This window comes from Delphinus delphis, chromosome 19, assembly GCF_949987515.2.
Source record: "Delphinus delphis chromosome 19, mDelDel1.2, whole genome shotgun sequence".
Lineage (NCBI taxonomy): Eukaryota > Metazoa > Chordata > Mammalia > Artiodactyla > Delphinidae > Delphinus > Delphinus delphis.
Window position 1 is genome coordinate 38,853,094 of NC_082701.1, and position 25,562 is coordinate 38,878,655.

At 58.9% G+C, this 25,562-nt stretch overlaps 2 protein-coding genes, 4 non-coding genes and 1 pseudogene across 7 annotated transcripts in view; 2 read left to right on the forward strand and 5 right to left on the reverse strand.

Annotated features, from left to right (window-relative positions):
- Nucleotides 1–2,229: 2,229 nt before the first annotated feature.
- Nucleotides 2,230–2,348, reverse strand: LOC132415552 (5S ribosomal RNA). The gene has a single exon (XR_009517282.1). It is a non-coding gene; the product is annotated as a 5S ribosomal RNA (ribosomal RNA).
- A 2,697-nt stretch (nucleotides 2,349–5,045) lies between these two features.
- On the reverse strand, nucleotides 5,046–5,164 carry LOC132415553 (5S ribosomal RNA). Its single transcript, XR_009517283.1, has one exon. It is a non-coding gene; the product is annotated as a 5S ribosomal RNA (ribosomal RNA).
- A 2,700-nt stretch (nucleotides 5,165–7,864) lies between these two features.
- Nucleotides 7,865–7,983, reverse strand: LOC132415554 (5S ribosomal RNA). Its single transcript, XR_009517284.1, has one exon. It is a non-coding gene; the product is annotated as a 5S ribosomal RNA (ribosomal RNA).
- Nucleotides 7,984–10,680: 2,697 nt separating this feature from the next.
- On the reverse strand, nucleotides 10,681–10,799 carry LOC132415556 (5S ribosomal RNA). Its single transcript, XR_009517286.1, has one exon. It is a non-coding gene; the product is annotated as a 5S ribosomal RNA (ribosomal RNA).
- Nucleotides 10,800–13,410: 2,611 nt separating this feature from the next.
- Nucleotides 13,411–15,499, forward strand: LOC132414035 (transmembrane protein 102-like). 2 transcript variants are annotated; one of them, XM_059996285.1, is made up of 3 exons: nucleotides 13,437–13,524; nucleotides 13,720–14,076; nucleotides 14,178–15,499. In XM_059996285.1, the coding sequence occupies exons 2-3, from the start codon at nucleotides 13,863–13,865 to the stop codon at nucleotides 15,491–15,493; spliced, it is 1,530 nt and encodes a 509-aa protein (XP_059852268.1). In that variant the 5' UTR covers nucleotides 13,437–13,524; nucleotides 13,720–13,862; the 3' UTR covers nucleotides 15,494–15,499. The 2 variants fall into 2 exon arrangements, 1 of the variants encoding a protein (XP_059852268.1); XR_009516887.1 differs by lacking the exon at nucleotides 13,720–14,076 and having other exon boundaries at nucleotides 13,411–13,524; nucleotides 14,178–14,314.
- Nucleotides 15,500–24,005: 8,506 nt separating this feature from the next.
- LOC132414550 (AP-2 complex subunit beta-like) overlaps nucleotides 24,006–25,562 on the reverse strand; it is a 79,600-nt gene continuing 78,043 nt past the window's right edge. The window contains 1 exon segment of the mRNA XM_059997198.2: nucleotides 24,006–24,203. Within this exon segment, the coding sequence (XP_059853181.2) occupies nucleotides 24,169–24,203 (35 nt within the window). The 3' untranslated portion in view covers nucleotides 24,006–24,168.
- Nucleotides 24,434–25,042, forward strand: LOC132414240 (glutathione-specific gamma-glutamylcyclotransferase 1-like; annotated as a pseudogene).

The following is a 25,562-nucleotide window of genomic DNA, read 5'->3' on the forward strand; positions in this document are numbered from 1 at the left end:
GCCCTGGTGGCCGGCAGGCCCGGGGAAGCGGCCCCTGCCCTCGATCCCGCTCCCGCACCCGGCCGCGGGGACACGCCAGAGGGGCGGGGTGGGGGGGGGGCTTTTGTCGGAGGGAGCTGTGGAGGGACACACCGGCACACAGGTGGCGGCGCCGGGGCTGGGCGCCGGTGGGGGCGGCCAGGTGCAGGTCGAGGGGCTCGCGGGCCGAAAGGACGGCAGCTGGGCCCGCGGCGGAGTCTGGGTCTGGAGGGCTCTGAGCCTCCATCCGCTCTGGTGCCTCGGGGCTACCGGCCCGAAGCCTGGTAGCGCGACACCCCACCGGCCCACAGACGTAGCCTCCCCAGCTGTGCTCACAGCGAGTCCAACCGCAGCCTGCACCCCTCCACGGGACACTTGGATTACTCCCGCGATCCCCACGAGGTGCGGCACCCGGCGGCCGAATGGGCTGAGATCTTGCCCTTGCGGCGCCCCGTGGCCACCTCCGCCTCCCTCACGGTACTGGCCGAGGCCTCGGACCAGCGGGCCCCGGCTCCCAGCTCAGCGCTGCTCCTCCGCCCCTCTCACCTCCTGCCCGACGTCCAGGCTACCGAGCACCCTCCACCCCCGCCCACCTTCATGCCACTCAGCCGGAACCCAGGAGGCAATGCCAACTACCAGGTGTATGACAGTCTGGTGCTGAAGCGGCAACCGCAGGAGGACCAAGCGCGGGCCAACTCGCTGCTACCTTCCACCTCGGCCTCCAGGCCCTCTCTGCACGGGAGCCAGACTGGGAAAATGAACTTACCAGCAGCAAATGGGGGCGGGGGCAGGGGCAGGGGGCGGCAGGGCATGGAGAGAGGAATAAAGAGCGCCAGAGTCCAGGAAACATTGGTGGTCTGTGGCTTGGAAGCGCCACTCCTTCTGCCAGCCTGGGTCCCTGCGCTTGGCTTCCTGCAATAAGAAGCCAGTGTCCCCTTCTTGGCCTGAGGGTCCCTTTGGTTTAGTGGCCACAGTTCTGCCAGCAGGCCCCTCCTGGTCCTATACCATGCACTAAGTACATCTGCAGCTGCAGACTCCAAACCCCTGGTCTCTGGGCACCTCCTCTGTGTCTCAGCTGTCCCTGTCCACAGAGAGCCTCATACAAGAAGTTGCTTCCAAACTGGGAGGTTCCACATCTGGGCAGGTCCAGCTCCAGGCCCAGTGAAGGGCATGAAGAAGGCTGAGGCTCTGGACTCCAGCCAGGCCTTCAGCAGGCCTCTGAGGCCCAGGTCTTCCTAGTCTCAAGAGGGGCCAAGAGACGCAATGTGTCATTTGAACAAGTGAGTCAGTGGGCGGTGAGCGAATGAATGACCGCTCGAGGGGATGTATGCCGGCCACCGGGCCCCGTTTGACTGTCCAGGCTCAGCTTACCTGACCCTGGTTACCAGGGAATGCCACTCTGGGCCCTCCTTTTCATCCCCCTCCCTCACTGTGACCTCACCACCTGCCCCATTATGACCCAGTCTGGCTCCCAGTTAAAACTGGAGGGCAGGGGGCCCAGGCAGTCCTGGGACCAACGGCCATGGGTGAGCGAAACTACTACCGAGCCGAGCCGTTCACTGGCCCCATCCCCAGGAAATGCCAGGAGCAAGGATACTCAATTCTTCTGATCCCGGTCAGCTTCATCTTGCTCAACATGGGGATCAACGTGGTGACTATGGTCAGGGCAGGATCTGTGCAGCGCGGTTGGGGGAGCCCTGGGGTCTTGAAGGGGCTGAGGTGGGAGGGCTGCTGGGGTGTGACCGGACAAGGGTTGGATTTCAGGGCTCACCCTGCTCCCGGCCTCCCCCCTCCCCTTCTTCCCTCAACTCTGGAGGCATCTGAAGAGATTCTTGCGGGCACTTTTCAATCGTATTTTCCACAAAGGTGAGTGGGCGCCGGCGTGGGTTCAGGGGATGTGGGCCTGTCCCCTTTCTTCTATCCCTGCCTTGATTCTCAGCCCCTCAGGAACCCAGGCCCTGACCCATCTCGCCTTTCCCCACAGACAAGCAAGCCAGCTGTGTAGGCAGCCATCGCATGTGCATGCGCTGCTCCGTGGATCCCAAGAACCTGTGCTCAAGAGTTTCTTCCCGCTTCTGCCATCGCCCAAGCTTCCCGCTCGGGCAGGCAAACCACCTTGACTACTGCCTGCAGCGGGGCCCGGCGGGGGCGGAGCCGGCGGCCCCCGCCGCGGGCCAGTAAAGGAGAAGGCGGGCGGAGCGGGAGGCAAAAAGCCTACAGCACCCGGTATTCCCAGGCGGTCTCCCATCCAAGTACTAACCAGGCCCGACCCTGCTTAGCTTCCGAGATCAGACGAGATCGGGCGCGTTCAGGGTGGTATGGCCGTAGACGGGGGCGGGGGCCGCGGGCTGCCTCTTGAGCCGCAGTTTCGCTGGCGCTGGCGCCTTAACGCCAGCCTGGCGGCCGGCCCGCCCCGGCAGGGCCCCCTCGCCCGCCCAGGCAGGGGGAACGGAGGTCTCGGGTATCGGGCGGCGGCGGAGGGTTTGGCGACCACCTCCCAGCCCAGGGCGGCCGTGACCCGGCAAGCCCTTCGGCGCTTGGCGCCCCGCCCAAGATCCCGCACGTCGCCCACAGGGACGTGGCCCCGGAGGCTTCAGGGCCCGGGGCCCGCGGTCCCTTGGGCATCGGCCCTGCCCGCCCACGCGGCGCTAGGCGCAGCCCGGCCGCAGCCCGGGCCGGCCCTCCTGCCCGACAGCAGCTGGCCCGAAGCCACTGGGAGCCACCATTGAGTCGCCACGGCCCCTCAGCCCCGGCAAGGCCACCCCTGCCCCACACCCCCCGCCGAGCTCAGGACCCCGCCCCTGGTGGCCGGCAGGCCCGGGGAAGCGGCCCCTGCCCTCGATCCCGCTCCCGCACCCGGCCGCGGTGACACGCCAGAGGGGCGGGGTGGTGGTGGGGCTTTTGTCGGAGGGAGCTGTGGAGGGACGCACCGGCACACAGGTGGCGGCGCCGGGGCTGGGCGCCGGTGGGGGCGGCCAGGTGCAGGTCGAGGGGCTCGCGGGCCGAAAGGACGGCAGCTGGGCCCGCGGCGGAGTCTGGGTCTGGAGGGCTCTGAGCCTCCATCCGCTCTGGTGCCTCGGGGCTACCGGCCCGAAGCCTGGTAGCGCGACACCCCACCGGCCCACAGACGTAGCCTCCCCAGCTGTGCTCACAGCGAGTCCAACCGCAGCCTGCACCCCTCCACGGGACACTTGGATTACTCCCGCGATCCCCACGAGGTGCGGCACCCGGCGGCCGAATGGGCTGAGATCCTGCCCTTGCGGCGCCCCGTGGCCACCTCCGCCTCCCTCACGGTACTGGCCGAGGCCTCGGACCAGCGGGCCCCGGCTCCCAGCTCAGCGCTGCTCCTCCGCCCCTCTCACCTCCTGCCCGACGTCCAGGCTACCGAGCACCCTCCACCCCCGCCCACCTTCATGCCACTCAGCCGGAACCCAGGAGGCAATGCCAACTACCAGGTGTATGACAGTCTGGTGCTGAAGCGGCAACCGCAGGAGGACCAAGCGCGGGCCAACTCGCTGCTACCTTCCACCTCGGCCTCCAGGCCCTCTCTGCACGGGAGCCAGACTGGGAAAATGAACTTACCAGCAGCAAATGGGGGCGGGGGCAGGGGCAGGGGGCGGCAGGGCATGGAGAGAGGAATAAAGAGCGCCAGAGTCCAGGAAACATTGGTGGTCTGTGGCTTGGAAGCGCCACTCCTTCTGCCAGCCTGGGTCCCTGCGCTTGGCTTCCTGCAATAAGAAGCCAGTGTCCCCTTCTTGGCCTGAGGGTCCCTTTGGTTTAGTGGCCACAGTTCTGCCAGCAGGCCCCTCCTGGTCCTATACCATGCACTAAGTACATCTGCAGCTGCAGACTCCAAACCCCTGGTCTCTGGGCACCTCCTCTGTGTCTCAGCTGTCCCTGTCCACAGAGAGCCTCATACAAGAAGTTGCTTCCAAACTGGGAGGTTCCACATCTGGGCAGGTCCAGCTCCAGGCCCAGTGAAGGGCATGAAGAAGGCTGAGGCTCTGGACTCCAGCCAGGCCTTCAGCAGGCCTCTGAGGCCCAGGTCTTCCTAGTCTCAAGAGGGGCCAAGAGACGCAATGTGTCATTTGAACAAGTGAGTCAGTGGGCGGTGAGCGAATGAATGACCGCTCGAGGGGATGTATGCCGGCCACCGGGCCCTGTTTGACTGTCCAGGCTCAGCTTACCTGACCCTGGTTACCAGGGAATGCCACTCTGGGCCCTCCTTTTCATCCCCCTCCCTCACTGTGACCTCACCCCCTGCCCCATTATGACCCAGTCTGGCTCCCAGTTAAAACTGGAGGGCAGGGGGCCCAGGCAGTCCTGGGACCAACGGCCATGGGTGAGCGAAACTACTACCGAGCCGAGCCGTTCACTGGCCCCATCCCCAGGAAATGCCAGGAGCAAGGATACTCAATTCTTCTGATCCCGGTCAGCTTCATCTTGCTCAACGTGGGGATCAACGTGGTGACTATGGTCAGGGCAGGATCTGTGCAGCGCGGTTGGGGGAGCCCTGGGGTCTTGAAGGGGCTGAGGTGGGAGGGCTGCTGGGGTGTGACCGGACAAGGGTTGGATTTCAGGGCTCACCCTGCTCCCGGCCTCCCCCCTCCCCTTCTTCCCTCAACTCTGGAGGCATCTGAAGAGATTCTTGCGGGCACTTTTCAATCGTATTTTCCACAAAGGTGAGTGGGCGCCGGCGTGGGTTCAGGGGATGTGGGCCTGTCCCCTTTCTTCTATCCCTGCCTTGATTCTCAGCCCCTCAGGAACCCAGGCCCTGACCCATCTCGCCTTTCCCCACAGACAAGCAAGCCAGCTGTGTAGGCAGCCATCGCATGTGCATGCGCTGCTCCGTGGATCCCAAGAACCTGTGCTCAAGAGTTTCTTCCCGCTTCTGCCATCGCCCAAGCTTCCCGCTCGGGCAGGCAAACCACCTTGACTACTGCCTGCAGCGGGGCCCGGCGGGGGCGGAGCCGGCGGCCCCCGCCGCGGGCCAGTAAAGGAGAAGGCGGGCGGAGCGGGAGGCAAAAAGCCTACAGCACCCGGTATTCCCAGGCGGTCTCCCATCCAAGTACTAACCAGGCCCGACCCTGCTTAGCTTCCGAGATCAGACGAGATCGGGCGCGTTCAGGGTGGTATGGCCGTAGACGGGGGCGGGGGCCGCGGGCTGCCTCTTGAGCCGCAGTTTCGCTGGCGCTGGCGCCTTAACGCCAGCCTGGCGGCCGGCCCGCCCCGGCAGGGCCCCCTCGCCCGCCCAGGCAGGGGGAACGGAGGTCTCGGGTATCGGGCGGCGGCGGAGGGTTTGGCGACCACCTCCCAGCCCAGGGCGGCCGTGACCCGGCAAACCCTTCCGCGCTTGGCGCCCCGCCCAAGATCCCGCACGTCGCTCACAGGGACGTGGCCCCGGAGGCTTCATGGCCCGGGGCCCGCGGTCCCTTGGGCATCGGCCCTGCCCGCCCACGCGGCGCTAGGCGCAGCCCGGCCGCAGCCCGGGCCGGCCCTCCTGCCCGACAGCAGCTGGCCCGAAGCCACTGGGAGCCACCATTGAGTCGCCACGGCCCCTCAGCCCCGGCAAGGCCACCCCTGCCCCACACCCCCCGCCGAGCTCAGGACCCCGCCCCTGGTGGCCGGCAGGCCCGGGGAAGCGGCCCCTGCCCTCGATCCCGCTCCCGCACCCGGCCGGGGGGACACGCCAGAGGGGCGGGGTGGGGGGCGGTGGGCTTTTGTCGGAGGGAGCTGTGGAGGGACACACCGGCAAACAGGTGGCGGCGCCGGGGCTGGGCGCCGGTGGGGGCGGCCAGGTGCAGGTCGAGGGGCTCGCGGGCCGAAAGGACGGCAGCTGGGCCCGCGGCGGAGTCTGGGTCTGGAGGGCTCTGAGCCTCCATCCGCTCTGGTGCCTCGGGGCTACCGGCCCGAAGCCTGGTAGCGCGACACCCCACCGGCCCACAGACGTAGCCTCCCCAGCTGTGCTCACAGCGAGTCCAACCGCAGCCTGCACCCCTCCACGGGACACTTGGATTACTCCCGCGATCCCCACGAGGTGCGGCACCCGGCGGCCGAATGGGCTGAGATCCTGCCCTTGCGGCGCCCCGTGGCCACCTCCGCCTCCCTCACGGTACTGGCCGAGGCCTCGGACCAGCGGGCCCCGGCTCCCAGCTCAGCGCTGCTCCTCCGCCCCTCTCACCTCCTGCCCGACGTCCAGGCTACCGAGCACCCTCCACCCCCGCCCACCTTCATGCCACTCAGCCGGAACCCAGGAGGCAATGCCAACTACCAGGTGTATGACAGTCTGGTGCTGAAGCGGCAACCGCAGGAGGACCAAGCGCGGGCCAACTCGCTGCTACCTTCCACCTCGGCCTCCAGGCCCTCTCTGCACGGGAGCCAGACTGGGAAAATGAACTTACCAGCAGCAAATGGGGGCGGGGGCAGGGGCAGGGGGCGGCAGGGCATGGAGAGAGGAATAAAGAGCGCCAGAGTCCAGGAAACATTGGTGGTCTGTGGCTTGGAAGCGCCACTCCTTCTGCCAGCCTGGGTCCCTGCGCTTGGCTTCCTGCAATAAGAAGCCAGTGTCCCCTTCTTGGCCTGAGGGTCCCTTTGGTTTAGTGGCCACAGTTCTGCCAGCAGGCCCCTCCTGGTCCTATACCATGCACTAAGTACATCTGCAGCTGCAGACTCCAAACCCCTGGTCTCTGGGCACCTCCTCTGTGTCTCAGCTGTCCCTGTCCACAGAGAGCCTCATACAAGAAGTTGCTTCCAAACTGGGAGGTTCCACATCTGGGCAGGTCCAGCTCCAGGCCCAGTGAAGGGCATGAAGAAGGCTGAGGCTCTGGACTCCAGCCAGGCCTTCAGCAGGCCTCTGAGGCCCAGGTCTTCCTAGTCTCAAGAGGGGCCAAGAGACGCAATGTGTCATTTGAACAAGTGAGTCAGTGGGCGGTGAGCGAATGAATGACCGCTCGAGGGGATGTATGCCGGCCACCGGGCCCTGTTTGACTGTCCAGGCTCAGCTTACCTGACCCTGGTTACCAGGGAATGCCACTCTGGGCCCTCCTTTTCATCCCCCTCCCTCACTGTGACCTCACCCCCTGCCCCATTATGACCCAGTCTGGCTCCCAGTTAAAACTGGAGGGCAGGGGGCCCAGGCAGTCCTGGGACCAACGGCCATGGGTGAGCGAAACTACTACCGAGCCGAGCCGTTCACTGGCCCCATCCCCAGGAAATGCCAGGAGCAAGGATACTCAATTCTTCTGATCCCGGTCAGCTTCATCTTGCTCAACGTGGGGATCAACGTGGTGACTATGGTCAGGGCAGGATCTGTGCAGCGCGGTTGGGGGAGCCCTGGGGTCTTGAAGGGGCTGAGGTGGGAGGGCTGCTGGGGTGTGACCGGACAAGGGTTGGATTTCAGGGCTCACCCTGCTCCCGGCCTCCCCCCTCCCCTTCTTCCCTCAACTCTGGAGGCATCTGAAGAGATTCTTGCGGGCACTTTTCAATCGTATTTTCCACAAAGGTGAGTGGGCGCCGGCGTGGGTTCAGGGGATGTGGGCCTGTCCCCTTTCTTCTATCCCTGCCTTGATTCTCAGCCCCTCAGGAACCCAGGCCCTGACCCATCTCGCCTTTCCCCACAGACAAGCAAGCCAGCTGTGTAGGCAGCCATCGCATGTGCATGCGCTGCTCCGTGGATCCCAAGAACCTGTGCTCAAGAGTTTCTTCCCGCTTCTGCCATCGCCCAAGCTTCCCGCTCGGGCAGGCAAACCACCTTGACTACTGCCTGCAGCGGGGCCCGGCGGGGGCGGAGCCGGCGGCCCCCGCCGCGGGCCAGTAAAGGAGAAGGCGGGCGGAGCGGGAGGCAAAAAGCCTACAGCACCCGGTATTCCCAGGCGGTCTCCCATCCAAGTACTAACCAGGCCCGACCCTGCTTAGCTTCCGAGATCAGACGAGATCGGGCGCGTTCAGGGTGGTATGGCCGTAGACGGGGGCGGGGGCCGCGGGCTGCCTCTTGAGCCGCAGTTTCGCTGGCGCTGGCGCCTTAACGCCAGCCTGGCGGCCGGCCCGCCCCGGCAGGGCCCCCTCGCCCGCCCAGGCAGGGGGAACGGAGGTCTCGGGTATCGGGCGGCGGCGGAGGGTTTGGCGACCACCTCCCAGCCCAGGGCGGCCGTGACCCGGCAAACCCTTCCGCGCTTGGCGCCCCGCCCAAGATCCCGCACGTCGCCCACAGGGACGTGGCCCCGGAGGCTTCAGGGCCCGGGGCCCGCGGTCCCTTGGGCATCGGCCCTGCCCGCCCACGCGGCGCTAGGCGCAGCCCGGCCGCAGCCCGGGCCGGCCCTCCTGCCCGACAGCAGCTGGCCCGAAGCCACTGGGAGCCACCATTGAGTCGCCACGGCCCCTCAGCCCCGGCAAGGCCACCCCTGCCCCACACCCCCCGCCGAGCTCAGGACCCCGCCCCTGGTGGCCGGCAGGCCCGGGGAAGCGGCCCCTGCCCTCGATCCCGCTCCCGCACCCGGCCGCGGTGACACGCCAGAGGGGCGGGGTGGTGGTGGGGCTTTTGTCGGAGGGAGCTGTGGAGGGACGCACCGGCACACAGGTGGCGGCGCCGGGGCTGGGCGCCGGTGGGGGCGGCCAGGTGCAGGTCGAGGGGCTCGCGGGCCGAAAGGACGGCAGCTGGGCCCGCGGCGGAGTCTGGGTCTGGAGGGCTCTGAGCCTCCATCCGCTCTGGTGCCTCGGGGCTACCGGCCCGAAGCCTGGTAGCGCGACACCCCACCGGCCCACAGACGTAGCCTCCCCAGCTGTGCTCACAGCGAGTCCAACCGCAGCCTGCACCCCTCCACGGGACACTTGGATTACTCCCGCGATCCCCACGAGGTGCGGCACCCGGCGGCCGAATGGGCTGAGATCCTGCCCTTGCGGCGCCCCGTGGCCACCTCCGCCTCCCTCACGGTACTGGCCGAGGCCTCGGACCAGCGGGCCCCGGCTCCCAGCTCAGCGCTGCTCCTCCGCCCCTCTCACCTCCTGCCCGACGTCCAGGCTACCGAGCACCCTCCACCCCCGCCCACCTTCATGCCACTCAGCCGGAACCCAGGAGGCAATGCCAACTACCAGGTGTATGACAGTCTGGTGCTGAAGCGGCAACCGCAGGAGGACCAAGCGCGGGCCAACTCGCTGCTACCTTCCACCTCGGCCTCCAGGCCCTCTCTGCACGGGAGCCAGACTGGGAAAATGAACTTACCAGCAGCAAATGGGGGCGGGGGCAGGGGCAGGGGGCGGCAGGGCATGGAGAGAGGAATAAAGAGCGCCAGAGTCCAGGAAACATTGGTGGTCTGTGGCTTGGAAGCGCCACTCCTTCTGCCAGCCTGGGTCCCTGCGCTTGGCTTCCTGCAATAAGAAGCCAGTGTCCCCTTCTTGGCCTGAGGGTCCCTTTGGTTTAGTGGCCACAGTTCTGCCAGCAGGCCCCTCCTGGTCCTATACCATGCACTAAGTACATCTGCAGCTGCAGACTCCAAACCCCTGGTCTCTGGGCACCTCCTCTGTGTCTCAGCTGTCCCTGTCCACAGAGAGCCTCATACAAGAAGTTGCTTCCAAACTGGGAGGTTCCACATCTGGGCAGGTCCAGCTCCAGGCCCAGTGAAGGGCATGAAGAAGGCTGAGGCTCTGGACTCCAGCCAGGCCTTCAGCAGGCCTCTGAGGCCCAGGTCTTCCTAGTCTCAAGAGGGGCCAAGAGACGCAATGTGTCATTTGAACAAGTGAGTCAGTGGGCGGTGAGCGAATGAATGACCGCTCGAGGGGATGTATGCCGGCCACCGGGCCCTGTTTGACTGTCCAGGCTCAGCTTACCTGACCCTGGTTACCAGGGAATGCCACTCTGGGCCCTCCTTTTCATCCCCCTCCCTCACTGTGACCTCACCCCCTGCCCCATTATGACCCAGTCTGGCTCCCAGTTAAAACTGGAGGGCAGGGGGCCCAGGCAGTCCTGGGACCAACGGCCATGGGTGAGCGAAACTACTACCGAGCCGAGCCGTTCACTGGCCCCATCCCCAGGAAATGCCAGGAGCAAGGATACTCAATTCTTCTGATCCCGGTCAGCTTCATCTTGCTCAACGTGGGGATCAACGTGGTGACTATGGTCAGGGCAGGATCTGTGCAGCGCGGTTGGGGGAGCCCTGGGGTCTTGAAGGGGCTGAGGTGGGAGGGCTGCTGGGGTGTGACCGGACAAGGGTTGGATTTCAGGGCTCACCCTGCTCCCGGCCTCCCCCCTCCCCTTCTTCCCTCAACTCTGGAGGCATCTGAAGAGATTCTTGCGGGCACTTTTCAATCGTATTTTCCACAAAGGTGAGTGGGCGCCGGCGTGGGTTCAGGGGATGTGGGCCTGTCCCCTTTCTTCTATCCCTGCCTTGATTCTCAGCCCCTCAGGAACCCAGGCCCTGACCCATCTCGCCTTTCCCCACAGACAAGCAAGCCAGCTGTGTAGGCAGCCATCGCATGTGCATGCGCTGCTCCGTGGATCCCAAGAACCTGTGCTCAAGAGTTTCTTCCCGCTTCTGCCATCGCCCAAGCTTCCCGCTCGGGCAGGCAAACCACCTTGACTACTGCCTGCAGCGGGGCCCGGCGGGGGCGGAGCCGGCGGCCCCCGCCGCGGGCCAGTAAAGGAGAAGGCGGGCGGAGCGGGAGGCAAAAAGCCTACAGCACCCGGTATTCCCAGGCGGTCTCCCATCCAAGTACTAACCAGGCCCGACCCTGCTTAGCTTCCGAGATCAGACGAGATCGGGCGCGTTCAGGGTGGTATGGCCGTAGACGGGGGCGGGGGCCGCGGGCTGCCTCTTGAGCCGCAGTTTCGCTGGCGCTGGCGCCTTAACGCCAGCCTGGCGGCCGGCCCGCCCCGGCAGGGCCCCCTCGCCCGCCCAGGCAGGGGGAACGGAGGTCTCGGGTATCGGGCGGCGGCGGAGGGTTTGGCGACCACCTCCCAGCCCAGGGCGGCCGTGACCCGGCAAGCCCTTCGGCGCTTGGCGCCCCGCCCAAGATCCCGCACGTCGCCCACAGGGACGTGGCCCCGGAGGCTTCAGGGCCCGGGGCCCGCGGTCCCTTGGGCATCGGCCCTGCCCGCCCACGCGGCGCTAGGCGCAGCCCGGCCGCAGCCCGGGCCGGCCCTCCTGCCCGACAGCAGCTGGCCCGAAGCCACTGGGAGCCACCATTGAGTCGTCACGGCCCCTCAGCCCCGGCAAGGCCACCCTTGCCCCCACACCCCCCGCCGAGCTCAGGACCCCGCCCCTGGTGGCCGGCAGGCCCGGGGAAGCGGCCCCTGCCCTCGATCCCGCTCCCGCACCCGGCCGCGGTGACACACCAAATGGGCGGGAGGTGGGGGGCTTTTGTCGGAGGGAGCTGTGGAGGGACACACCGGCACACAGGTGGCGGCGCCGGGGCTGGGCGCCCGTGGGGGCGGCCAGGTGCAGGTCGAGGGGCTCGCGGGCCGAAAGGACGGCAACTGGGTCCGCGGCGGAGTCTGGGTCCGGCCCAGCCACCCCGGGAGCGGGAGCCCCAAGGCCCTAGAGCTGCATTGTCAATTACAGTAGCCACTAGCCAAATGCCTATTAGAATGTAAATTATTAAAAATTAAGGAAAATTAATTGTTTTTAAAATTAAGTTAAAATGTTAAAAATTTCTCTTCCTCAGAGAAGAGAATTTCTCTGGCATCCAATTCTGTTCCCTGGTGGTCCAGTTGTTGGGACTTGGCGCTTTCACTGCTGTGGCTGGGGTTCAATCCCTGGTCGGGGAACTCAGACCCCGGAATCTTCATGGCTTGGCCAAAAAAAAAAAAAATTCTTTTCCTCAGTGCCACGCCCTTCTAAGTGTCAATAGGCACATGGAGCTAGCGGCTACTGCATTGAACGGCACAGATTTAGTACATTTGCATTATCATGGAAAATGCTATTAGAGAGCAGTGGTTTAGAGTTTAGAGCAATTTTCCTTTCCCTGTCACCCACCCCCAGCATCTTAAAGCTCCCCCACAGACCAGAGAACTTAGCTCTTTTTAGGGTGGCTCAGAAGCCACCCTCTGGGGAGGAGGTAAGATGTGGGGATGGACAGCCAATGCCTGATTTCCCCAGACTGTGAGAAACAGCCCAGGCTTCAGTTTTCCTCATCTGGTCTCTTGGGTCACGACCAGATGTATGGAAACTTGCCTTCCCTGTTCTGGGCTGTGTTTGGGGCTCTTGGTTACTGAAGGAGAAGACCTCTCTTTGTCAGTGACTAGGAATCCTTGTGTTTTAGGCTCCCCAAATTGAGCCCTGGATTCTGAGGGTCCCCTCCTTCATAGGCCTCTAAATTTTTCGAGGTGTCTCCACTTAATTTTCTTGCCCATGGACTTAGGCCTAGTTCACTGTGGAGACAGACCCCTGGGAAAAAGGAATGTTAGAAATCCTGGTCCAGTATGCATTGGTCTAATCTGTGAGCGTGTCTCTGGTGTCCTATCTTTCTGTCCTATTATTCTGCCTCCTAGTTTCATCCTGGACTTAAGCTGTGTCCATGATAGCACTGGTCGCTGAAAGCCATTTCCTTCCCCTGATAATTTTTCATTGCCCTGCGCTAGCCCAGCTGGAGTTTCCTCTGGACTTGATTTTCAGTCCTGATAACTCTTCTGTATACACACATAAGCTGCGAGATTCCAAAGCGTTTTCCCTGCCACCACTTGTGTGTCTGAGGTGGGCAACACTAATATGTCCCTTCCCTGAGTCAGATGTCCATCCCTGGGTCACTACATGCACACTATCGGTGTGTTCTTGTCTAACGTTACCACCACCGATTCCAAGGATATACGTCCCAGCTGGAGAGCCCATTTCCAACACCTCTCTGGCTCAGCTCTGACCTTGGACAAGTCATGTGCAACCTTTCTAGGCTTGCAGTCTCATCTCTAAAATGAAGTTATAATTGCATGCAAGAACCCTTCTAGATTTAAATGACCAGGGCTCCTCTACCCCCAAGTGAGATGTAGAGTCCCCTATTTCTCCGCATGCCCTAGTGTATGTCCCTCATTATTGTTTGCTATTCAGATCCATCCTATTAGGCCTCTGTTCTAACCCCAAGGAGTGTTTGTGTGGTTCACCTGGCCTTGTAAAGACACAGAATAGTTTATCATAAAGACAAAGAATAGTTTATCATAAAGACACAGAATAGCTTATCTCCATAGAAACTACAACTTCCATCAGGCACTACTTCAACGGAACAGGAAAGGATGTGGGGGCGTGGCACTAACGCCCTGGTAGCTTTGAAGACAAACTACAACTCCCAGGACAGCCGTGAGATCTCTGCAGAGCGAAAGGAGTGACTGAACTCTGACTGCAGGCCGGGCTGGTCCGGAACCATCCCGACAGTCTCCAGAAAGGAGCGTGGTTATAATTTAGGGGCGTGGCCTTGCAGGCAGCAGGAAGAAGTTACCTGTTGAATCTTCCTATCCATTCTCTTCCCAGCCTTTGTAGCTAACCCTAAGAGGGAAGCCGCAAACCACTAGCCTCTTCTGAAAAAGAGGTAAGGGGACGTAGTCAAGGGGCAGCGAAGGAGGCTATTGCATTCCTTAGGAGGGGCCAAACAGCTACTTTCTACCTGCTGAGACAGGTGAACCGTTCCATGGGGGCGGGGACCAGCATATGAGAAAAGGGCAAGGGCGGAGGAGGTATTTATTTGTTCTCTTTCAAGACTAAATTTAGGGCCCTTCGTCTGCAGACCCATTGGCGGACTCTGTCTTGGGAACCCTCTTGGCCTCTGGAAGAGAAAAGAACGGGGGCCAGTTTTCCGCAGCAAAAGGAACGGCCCGTCTGGGCTTCCTCCCGTCTGTGTATTTCCTAGCCCCCAAACGATAGAGCCATATGGCTTCCGCGGTCTGGAGGAGTGCTCCCTGGTGGGGCCCACTGCCCCCAGCCCCAGCCCGGCCGCTCACGGACATGGACTTCTGCTCTGGGGCGCAGCTGCAAGAACTAACCCAGCTGATCCAGGAGCTGGGTGTGCAGGCGAGCTGGAGTGAAATTCCCAAGCCAGGACCAGATCTCCTCCAGGGCAAGGACTTTGTTTTCTCTTTGCTAGGTAAGTAACCCTCCCAGCCTTTGGGAACTTGCAGCTCTCAGCTACGCCTCACCCCGCCCCGGCTCTGGATCACGACTTTACGATCCCTTCTGTTTCCTTAGGTCTCGTTCACCGCCGGGACCCTCGCTTTCCTCCTCAGGAAGAGCTCCTGCTGCTTCGTTGCGGGATTCGCGAGGGCTCCCTGGATCTGGGACCTGCGCCTCTAGGGCCCTACGCTCGGGGACCTCACTACGACGCGGGCTTCACACTCCTGGTGCCCGTGCTTTCGCTAGATGGCACTGGGCAGGAGCTGCAACCGGACGTGGGATCCTGTTACACATGGCTCTTCCTTCCAGATCAGGTACGCGGAACCTCGGTCCGGGAGGCATGGCAGGATTGCCTAGGACCCCCAGTCCCAGGAGGACGTGATTCGATCCACCCAGCCCAAAACAAAGAAACTCCCAAGGATCCGCAAATCTCCGTGGACCAGCCACACGTCACTGAGCCTGAGGCACACGAGTCTTTGGAAAACTCACCTAGTAATGTTTCAGTGCCAGAGTTGCCTCAACAAGACGTAACCGATGTTGACTTTCCCTCACCACTGAAAAAAACGAATGGTGACGTCACCAAAGCAACCGACGTTAGCCCAGTGCCACAGCCGTTGGAGGCTCCGGAGGCATGGCCCACATTGTGCCCCGCCCAGGTGGCTGCCTGGTTCTTTGCTTCGCTGGCTGCGGTCGCTGAGTCCCTGTTTCCGGTTCCGGGTGCCCCGCGCTTGGTCCAGGCAGCCCGCCACGCGGGGGTCACCACTATCCTCCTGGCTACGCCCGGGACCCCGCGCCGCCTCCTGCTTTTCGACTTGATCCCCGTGGTGTCCGTGGCCGGCTGGCCCCAGGGGCCTGGGAGCCACTCGTGGGCCGGCCCGCTGGCCTCGGAGTCGTCTTCCTTGTACCTGGTGCCCGGCGGCGGCGGCACAGAGCGGCCGGACGCCTCCGGCTCGCAGCTCTGCTTCGCCCGCCAAGAGCTGGCGCTCAAGACGCGCATACCCGTTTCCCTGCTGCACGCGCACGCGGCGGCTCAGGCGCTCCTGCGCCCTCTGGTGGCCGGGACTACGGTCGCGGCGCCCTACCTCCTACGGACGTTGCTCTACTGGGCGTGTGAGCGGCTGCCTGCGCTCTATTTGGCGCGACCCGAGAATGCGGGCGCCTGCTGCCTCGGGCTGCTGGATGAACTGGGCCGGGTGCTCGAGGCCGGGACGCTGCCCCACTATTTTCTGAGTGGCCAAAAGCTCCGTGCGGGGGACGGGGCCGCTTCGCTGCTCGGGGCGTTGGCCCTGCTTCGCAGGGACCCTGCCCGCGCCCTGCGGGCCTCTGTGGAAGAGGCCAAGGCTGCACGCAAGGGGGGAGGCTTAGCCGGCGTGGGAGGCGGGGCCCATTAAAGACGCTGTTCCTACTAACCTGGAATGTGCTTCTGCTGGCCAGCGGGATGTGGAGGGTACTGCTCTCCCCTCACCTGGGAGACAGGCTGAGCGCTTTGGGCCCGAAGAGCCCGTTCTAGAAGGCCTCCTCGCCGGTTCCTCCGCTTCCTCCCACCCTCCTCCCGCCCCATCCCTGGCACAGGTCGTTCCATTCTGGCCAAATCTGTGGCCAGCACCCCGCCCACTCCGGTGCAGCCCCTGGCATCCACCTCCCGCTAGTTCTTATGGTCTTTTCTCTTAGGAGTCAATAGGGATGGGGGTAATATATTTGCTGAAAAAACGTGTAAAGGAGAAAGGTATGGAGACCAGGGACTGACCAATTTGTCTCACACAAAAGCAGAGACATTAAGGAGGCCGGATTTCACCCCAGGCTAGACCTCACCACCACCGCTATCTCTTCAGTTATTCCCCCCACCTTCCTCATCCAGTTCTGTCCTCCATCCCGGGCAGTAGGGTCCCTTTCTCCATTCTCGGGGCATCCGCCATTCCATCTATCTAAGCCCAACCTCTCCCCCCATCCAGAGTTCCATTCAGTGGAGTCGCCTCCTTGTCCCTCCTCCTCTGAACCCCGAGACATGCGAGACATGCGGCCTTGCCTCGGCTCCGCCTGTCTCTAAGACTGTCGCCACTCCCTGCCTCCAAGGAACCCCGGGGTTCCGCCCGCCTAGCTTTACCTCTTGCTCTTTGCCGGCGTCTCCGCCCCCTGCCCCACCCCCGGGCCGGCTCTCGGAGGAGGGTTAGCTGCTGTCGCCGCCGCCGCCTCAGCTTCCCACAGCCGCTACCGCTGCCGCCGCTCCGCTTGGTCCAGCCGCCAGGCCCAGAGCTCAATTCGCCAGACCAGGGCGCTCTGCGGAGACACTCTCAATCCTTCCTGGGGTCCGGGACGCCTAGCCGGGCGTGGGGTGGAAGCTCCGCTTGCGGGGTACAGGGAGGGAGGAGCCTGGAACCGGTGCCAGCGCCAGCCGTCCCCGGATCGACAAGAGAGGACAGGTTGAGAGGCGTCGGGGAAGGAAGGGGGGGCGCTATAGGCAGTCCCGGGGAGGACAAGGAAGCCCTGTCGCAGAAAGCTCTGATGCGCTCTGACTTATAGCGGGTCTGTTCACATTTGGGTACCCGTGACAACGTGGGTGCACTCCTCTCTCGGGGTCTGGTTGGATTGGAGGGCGTGGGATCTAAACAGCACCAGCTGTCTCCGAGGAAATTAGGGGCTGCCAGAAAAAAACAAAAGAGCCAAAAACCTATGCTCCTTATTCCGAGGTGACACAGGACCCTCCAGACAACCACCTGGTGTAACCACTAGGAAGGGCGGATTTGGAGGTTACTTCAAAAGGAGTGGATGGTAACAAGGTGAGGAAAGGGGCTCAGCAGCTGGAACGCTGTGCCACTAGAAACGGCGGTGACTTGGTAAAAAGCGGTATCGTCCAGAGACAGGGTCTGGGAACCTCTTCTTGTTGATTGGCGACAGTCTGGATATTCCAAGGCATACATTGTTTTGGGATTTCAGTGAAAAAAAGTGGGGGATCCTTCACTTAGTGGGTGGCAAAGGAAAAGACACCAAGGTTGGGTTCTCCCTAGACACTGGCAGCACCCCAGCAGGGGTGGGGTGAGCTAATATCCCCAAAGCTAAGGACCCACACCCTTAAAATTACAAGAGTGGCTTTGGCAGGAGTGCAGGGCCCGGAAATAGGGTGGAAAGGTGCCTGGGGATATTGGAACCACATCCTGGAAAATTTGAGGGTCTTGGCTTTGGGATAGTGTTAGTGGGGGACAGGGACACTGGAGATCAGAGAAGGGGGAGTTTTCTGTGGGGGGCAAAGGTCGAGGGTGGGGTCAACTGACAGGTACATAGGCTGCTGGGTCTGGCGAAGCTAGCACGAGGCCCAAGGGTGGGAGCTGGTGCCTGGGGTGGGGGTCGTCTAGGGCTTATCCTCAGGTCCCGTGGGTGAGGCGGCGAGTCGGACTGGAGAGTCAAGAGCATGTCCTGGTGAGCTAGCGGGCTTCTCCGGGGTGGCCCAGCGCGCTCCGGGAGCCTGCCGGTTTGGGGGTGTCTCCTCCCGGGGCGCCATGGCGGCACTGGTCAGCAGCCTGATCCGGCAGAAGCGGAAGGTCCACGAGCCCGGGGACAGCTGGCCCATGTCGGCGCAGCGGCGCGTGTGTCCCCGCAGCACCAAGTCCCTTTGCCAGAAGCAGCTCCTCATCCTGCTGTCCAAGGTGCGACTGTGCACCCCCCCCCCACACACACACAGTGAGCTCCCCTTAGTGAAGGCCCACATTGACCTGTCCTATCTTCTTCTGTGGGCAGGGGTCCTGAAAAACAGGGGCAGATGTCACCAGGTCCACCGTCGTGGCAGGTCAGGCAGTTTTTGTGTGGGTTCCTGATGGGCCCAACTTCTGCCCGGCTGCCTGGCAGAAGGCTGGGGTTGTTCTAGGGTCCATGAAGGTGGATCCACATAGAAGGTACCAGAAGAATCTGAGGCTGAAATTACATATTACCTAATGATAGCAGGCTGCCCCCGACCCCCAACCCTTCCTGACTCTGGGTCTCAGTCTTCTCCATAAGATGATCAAAAATGCATGCATTTTTATGCCACATACTTATCACAGCTTGTAATCAATCACAAGCTTAGTGTCTGTCTTCCCCTCTAGAATGGAAGTTCCACGAGGACAGGCTACGTCCCTCTTGCTCACCGTTGTGAGCAGTGGCTGTGGTACCAGAAATATTCATCATATTGTGAAAGGGAGGGAGAGGGAAGAGAGGGAGGGAGGAAGGGGAAACTGAGTGGGCAGAGGGAGATTGGATTCCTATTATCTAAGGGCTCTGGGTTACGGGAGCAGGGCTAGAGAGAAGAACCGGAACACTGTGCCCAGTCTGCAGAGGAAGCTGGGAGAGTGGACTGAAATCGCTGACCCACATCACTGGAGCAGTGTGGGTCCTCAGCTCAGAAAAGCAAACTTGTGTCTGTCCTCTGGACTTACTCTTTACAAGCCCCGTGCCCCTTCCTTGTGCGGAGGTGGGCAGAGGTAGGAGACCTCCCTGCTTCCGTCCTCCTCCTCCTGGACCCCCACCCCCACCCCAGGCCAGTCTCAGGTGGTGGTTTCTTTCTCCCTTTCTCCCACACAGAGGCTGGCTCGCCTCTCAGTGGGATGGTGAATAAGCCCTTGGGTGACCCTAGTTGCCATCAGGCATTAGGGGCCTAATGAGAATCATCTTCCTTGACGACTCCAGCACCTTCCATCTCCAGGGCCGCCAAAAGCCCGGCCAGCCCTCCCCACACTGCACCTCCGAGCTCCAGACAGACGTGGGCTATGGGGAGGGACGAGAGCCGCTCTCCGCAAGCCCCCGTGCCAAGCTGAGGCGGCAAGAGCCAGCAGCCGGGGAGGAGGGAGGCTTCCGGGAAGGCTCCAAGCCCATTTTCCAAAAAGAAAATGTCACTTTTCTAGATGAAAAGGAAACTCAGTATCGAGAGTTCTAGCACTGAGACAGGTAGATGAGGGACAGAGACGAAGCGCCCCAGCTGGCCTTGCTCTGACCTACCTCTTCCCACACTCTGTCTGGTTGAGTGAAGAGATATGGGGGGCGGGGTGGGGCGGTGACCCTGAAGATCCACACACACACCCCCGGCATACGAGCTATGTCCATAGGATTGAAGACCCTCTTCCTCCAGAGTAGAGTGGGATTGAGAGCCGGTCCTTGGGGGTTGGGGCGTGATACCCAATGATGCTATAAAATCATTTCTATTGATCTAATGCCTGGCTGACAGTTGACGGTTGACTCGTCTGGTCTGATCTGGGTTGCGCTCGAATGGAACGGGCCTGACGGTGGGAAAGAACGCCATCCCCCCACCGCTCCCCCTCGGCAGATGCCTGGGTGAGTGTGCAAGAGGACGGTTCCCCACCCCCACCCCCATGTCCCTTTAAAGGCTGGCAAAACAACTTGTAGGAAGGCATGTCCTTTCCTCTTCGTGTCCCTCCACCCCCAGCAGCGGACAGATTTTCCAGGAGCTGCGTGCGTCCCGGACCCATCCCCAAACGGAGCTGAGCCGGCGAGGTCCGGCGCGGCCCGAGAGGGGCTGGGCGCGACAGCTCGGCTGATTCCCACCCAGGGCTCCGAAGAGCCCCACGCACACTCTGGGGTGGGGATAGGGTACCCTCTATGCGCGCCTCTGTCCGAGAGGCTGTAAAACACCTCTGGCCACCAGCGAGGAGAGAGCATCCTTTGAAAAGGGACAACAGTGGCTGCGGTGGCGTCTTCCGGGGTGGGGGAGGGAATGTGGCCGCCGCAGCCGCCCGGCCCCACTGGGGGCCCCAGCGCTAGCCTGCTCTGGGGAGGAAAAATAAAACATGAAACAGGGGTTAGCGGAATCGTGAGGTCGGCCCTTGCCCAAGTCTCATTAAGGAGACGCGCGCGCTCCCAGGCTGGGGATGCGTAATGGGATATTCCATTACATACTGCTAATGGAATATTTCAGATTCTGTCCTGTCTACGGGGGTTATTTTCAGCATTGGATCTATCTGTGACCTGGGAATCTCTTATAGTTCTCCTAAGATCCACCACCTCAAGGACTCAACGTCTATTCAAGCAGCATGTGGTTCCATAAAAGCAATCAGAGTGCACTGTCCTCAACGGTGGATCCCGGAAGACCAAAGGAGGCTTTAATACTGAGGTTGTTCGGCTTGCACAACAGTCAAGAAAAGTCAGTGAATGCCAAGCTGGTTTGCTTCCTTTGATGGAAGCTGCTGAAAAGGTCTTCCGTTTGGAGGCATTTACCAGTTTTTCTGGTACAATAGCTACAGCTGTGAGCTTTCTGAGTGTGAACAGACATATGTAAAACATGAAATATTAGGGACAGGCACCATCTGCAACTGATTGTCTCACAGGCTGGGACTGCAATATAGGAGTAGCAACGGACACACTTTTCTCAGGGCCATACACTGGCAAAAAAAAAAAAAAAAAAAAACTTTTGGGGACTTCCCTGATGGCCCAGTGGTTAAGAATCCGCCTTCCAATGCAGGGGATGCGGGTTTGATCCGTGGTCAGGGAACTAAGATCCCACATGCTGTGGGGCAACTAAGCCCGCACTCTAGCGCCCGGGTGCCGCAACTAAGACCCGATGCAGCCAAAGAAAACAAACAAAAAAACCCTTTTGGCTGACAAAGATCTTAAAGATATGAATAAATGGGATTGTAAGACTGTGCCCTTTGCAGCTAGCATCCTCAGCACTTCCTGCCCTAATCATTCAAAGGTTAAATGAACACAGTTGATGAATACTTGTTTTAGAAGTATTTAGTATTTAGATGAATGCCTTGTTTTAGAAGAGACATTTAAAGAAAAAACCAAGACATTATGGCTTTTCCCTAATTAATATCCATCCTCTTATTAAACTACACTTATGTGGGGTATAAAGGGGATACAGAGATAGATAATAAAAACCATATACACTAAAGGACCAATTCTTTATCCATAGGTTAACCTCTAACCATAAAGTAGTATAGAAGGAAAGAAGAATTTTTATGAAGGGGCCATCAGGCTTTCAGGTAAAGATAGTAGACTTAAAATCACATTTAAATTTTCTTTCTCCTGGAAGAAATTCTGCCATAATTAAAGGGAAAAAATTTAAAGGTATAAATTCATAAAGATGGGGAAGAGAAAATAAAACAGCAACAAAATCTCAGTAACTGTGAAACAAATGGTGTTAGCAAAAATACCACAGAATTCTCAAAGGCTTAGGACTGGTAGCGCCTCTGGAACTGTATGGAGGGGAAATGGGGGGAGGGGATGTTAAAAGAAAGAGGATCAAGAAACTGTTACAGCCCTAGATCCCCCCACCATTCTAAGCTACCTCAGCCCCTCAATAAAACTGAAAGATTGATTCTTTCAGAGAAAATTAGATGGCACTTTGGGACTTCCCTGGTGGTGCAGTGGTTAAGAATCCGCCTGCCAACGCAGGGGACACAGGTTTGAGCCCTGGTCTGGGAAGATCCCACATGCCACGGAGCAACTAAGCCCGTGCGCCACAACTACTGAGCCCACGTGCCACAGCTACTGAAGCCTGTGCACCTAGAGCCTGTGCTCCACAAGAGAAGCCACCGCAATGAGAAGCCAGTGCACCCCAACAAAGAGTAGCCCCCGCTCGCCACAACTAGAGAAAGCCTGTGCGCAGCAACAAAGACCCAATGCAGCCAAAAATAAATAAATATATAAAAAATAAAATAAATAAAATAGTAAGATAGATGGCACTTTGAAGGGGATGCCAGGCATGGCTGAGGGGTGGTGAAGGAAGTGAATTTATGCATATACTGAATGCTGAGACTCTCCAGCCCTCTTTCCCAATTTAGCTCCCAGGAGGCTGCTAGAAACTCTTTATATTCTAAACAGGAGAGGCAAGGATAATTTTTTGAAAAATTAAGCCAGCCCCTAAAGAAAGACATGAAAGTACTGACATAGAGGATTCCAGCTACCCTCGGTGATGGGTAACTGGAGCTCCTAACCTGGCCCTCATGGTTTAGAGGACCATACTCTGATCTTCCTCTGGCCTCCTCCGAACCCCTGTATAGAAGAATCCACACGGCCAAAGAGACATGCCCAGGTAGAACACATAGAATTTCCTGGCTTAAAAGCCCTAACACTGTTTCCAGGGCCTTCTTGAAATACTTCTACTGGTCTCTTTTCCTGAGGGTCAGTAAGCATATCCTTAGGCCCAAGGGATGGCCAAAGGGTGGAAGTTGAATAAAGGAAGAGTAGGCTGTGAAACAGGGTTCTTCAGTTGCACTCCTGAGTGAACAGATGGGGAATTTTAACAAAGAACCAACTGGAAGTCCTAGAACTGAAAAGTACAGTATCTGTTGCTGTTTGTATTTTTTTTTTTTTTTTTTGGCCGTGCCGTGCGGCCTGTGGGATCTTAGTTCCCAGACCAGGGCCTGAACCTGTGCCCCCTGCAGTGGAAGTGCAGAGTCTTAACCACTGGACTGCCAGGGAAGTCCCGAAAAGTACAATATCTGAAATGAAAGTTATACTGAATGGATGTAACAGAACATTGTAGCCTATAAAAGGAGAGTCTGTATACTTGAAGACAGATCAACAGGAATCACCCCATCTGAAGAACAGAAAGGAAGAAAACAATAACAACTAAAAACCACCCTTAGTGATCTCAGGGACAATATCGAGTGCTTACACGTATGTGTAAGTGGAGGTCTGAAAGGAGGGAATAGAGATGCTGAGGCAGAAAAAAATTTAAAGAAATAATGGAAAAAAAATTTCCCAAATTTGGCAGAAACTATCAATTTACAGATCCAAGCTCAGTGAACCCGAAGCCAGATAAATACAATGAAAACACCTAGGTCCATAACAGTCAAGCTGCTGAAAACCAAACATAAAAGAAAAAGAGAGGGTGGCCATAGATCAGCACTGTCCAACAGAACTTTCTGTAATGATGGAAATGTTCTACTTCTGCACTGCCCAATCTAGTAACCACCATCCATGCGAACATTTGAAATGTGGCTGATGCAACTGAGGAAATGAATTTTTTATTTTATTTTAATTAATTTCAATTTATATAGCCATAAGTGGCTAGTGGCTATCATACTGAACAGTGTAGCTAAGAAACCTTATGAGACATCAACCCATCATAATATGTGCACTTTACTGATTCAAACAAACAGTAATAATAAAAACAAACAAAAAAGTTTAAGATATGGAGATAATTGAAAACTTGAGAACTGACTGGATATTTGATGTTAACAAATTCTTGTTAATTTTTTAATGTGCACAGTTATTGTGGTTATGTTTTTAATAAGACACCATCTGTTTTAAACATATATATTGAAATATTTACATATGAAATAAATGTCTAAGATTCACGTCAAAACAATATGCTGTGGACAGGGGTATAGATGAAACAATATTAACTATGGGTTGATAATTATTGAAGCCAAATGATGGGCACACAGGGACTCATTACACTACTTTGCTTACTTTTGTAGAGTTAAAAATTTTTCATAAAATGTTTTTAGAAAGTAGAGCAAAAGGAGAAAGAGATGGAAAATAGGACCAAAAAAAGGGAGATCGGTCCAGGAGGGTCAACATTCAAATAGCAAGACTTCCAATAAGAGAGACAGAGAAAATGGAGGGAAATGTATAAAAAAGAAAAACTCCCAGAACTGAAGGATACAAGTTTCTACATTGAAAGAGCCCAAAAAGTACCTAGTAAAATGGGTGAAAGAGACACACACACCAAGGCACATCACTGTGAAACTTCAGAACATGGAGGATAAAGAAAGGATTGTACAAGCTTTCACTGAGAAAGAACACGGCACAGAAAAGGATCAACAATCAGAATGGCTTCAGACTAGGAAGCAAATTATTTTCCTAACCGAGAATGATATACAGAAACCATCAGACAAGTGTGAAGATAAAAAAGACATTTTAAAACATGTGAAGTCTCAAAAACTTTATTCTCTACATACTTATTCTTAGGAAGCTACTAGAGGATGTTTTTCATCAAAATGAAGGAGTAAACCAAGGAAAGAAAAATACAATAGGAGACCCAACATACCAGACAGGCGAAGGGAATGAATCCCCAGGGCTATTATGAAGGGAGATCCCAGGATGACAGTTCCAGGTGTTGAAGGAAGTCAGTTCAGACTGACACAGTCAAAAGACTCCAAAAGGAGACTATAAGAAAGTGAAACCGATTAAGACTATCTTGAAGGGTCTGATCTCACTGCAATTTGGGAATGAATTACAGTTAACACAAAAAATTAAACAAACAGGAGCGGCCAAGCAGTGCCAGGCCAGGTGGGTACGTCTGTCGGTCCTGCCGTGCCCACACCAGAGACCAGCCCTGGAGGCGGCCCGGGCCCGTCCTGTGGCTGGCACCATGAAGCAGGAGTTGGCAGCCCAGAACACCCCACCCCCAGGACGACGGCGGCCCCCAAGCGCTGTGGATTTCCGCGTACGGCTCCCTGGTGTGGAGGCCTGACTTCGCCTACAGCGACAGCCGTGTGGGCTTCGTGCACCGCTACAGCGGCCGCCTCTGACAGGGAGACACCTTCCATCAGGGCAGTGACAAGATGCCTGGTCGTGTGGTGACCCTCCCTGAAGATCGTGAGGGCTGCACTTGGGGTGTGGCGTACCAGGTGCAAGGTGAGCAGGTCAATGAGGCCCTGAAGTACTTGAACGTGTGGGAGGCAGTGCTTGGTAGCTATGATACCAAGGAGGTCACCTTCTGCCCTCAAGATGCCCCTGACCAACCACTCAAGGCACTGGCCTACGTGGCCACCCCGCAGAACCCTGGTTACCTGGGCCCTGCGCCTGAGGAGGCCATTGCTACGCAGATCCTGGCCTGCTGAGGCTTCTCTGGCCACAGTCTGGAGTACTTGCTGCGCCTGGCAGACTTCAGGCAGCTCTGTGGGCCCCAGGCACAGGACGAGCACCTGGCAGCCATCGTGGATGCTGTAGGCACCATGCTGCCCTGCTTCTGCCCCACTGAGCAGGCTTTGGCACTGGTCTGAGGGGCTGAGCCCCTATGTGGACACAGGGGCCAGGTCCCTACTCCAGTGCACACAGACAGACTTGATATAGCTGGAGCCCACTAAGAACACTTGGTGGGCCGACTGGGGCCTCTCTCAAGCCCCTGCCTGTCTGCCAGCCCCCAGATCTCCTACCTGACACTGACTTACTACTTGAAACTCTATTTATTGCACCATGTTGGTGTGGTGGGCAGGGTGAGGGGCCTGCCCTAGATATAGGCGCCCTGCTGAGCAGTGCCCCACCCCAGGCGCCTGTTGCCTGATCAGAATCCCCCCAGTGCTGCTGCTATCCCCATACTACCCAGGCCTCCACCTCCCCAGGGAGCCTCCAAGAGCCTTGATCCTCTGCCCCTGACTCCAGATCAACGATTCCCTAGCCCCAGAAATAACACCCGTCAAAGGTCCCAGCCTGCTGGTGAGGGTAGGAGGGAGTGAGGAGAGGGGGCCCTACAAGAACTGAGGCCCCTGCCAGCCGTGCTCTTCCCCCAGGTCCCCAGGGCAG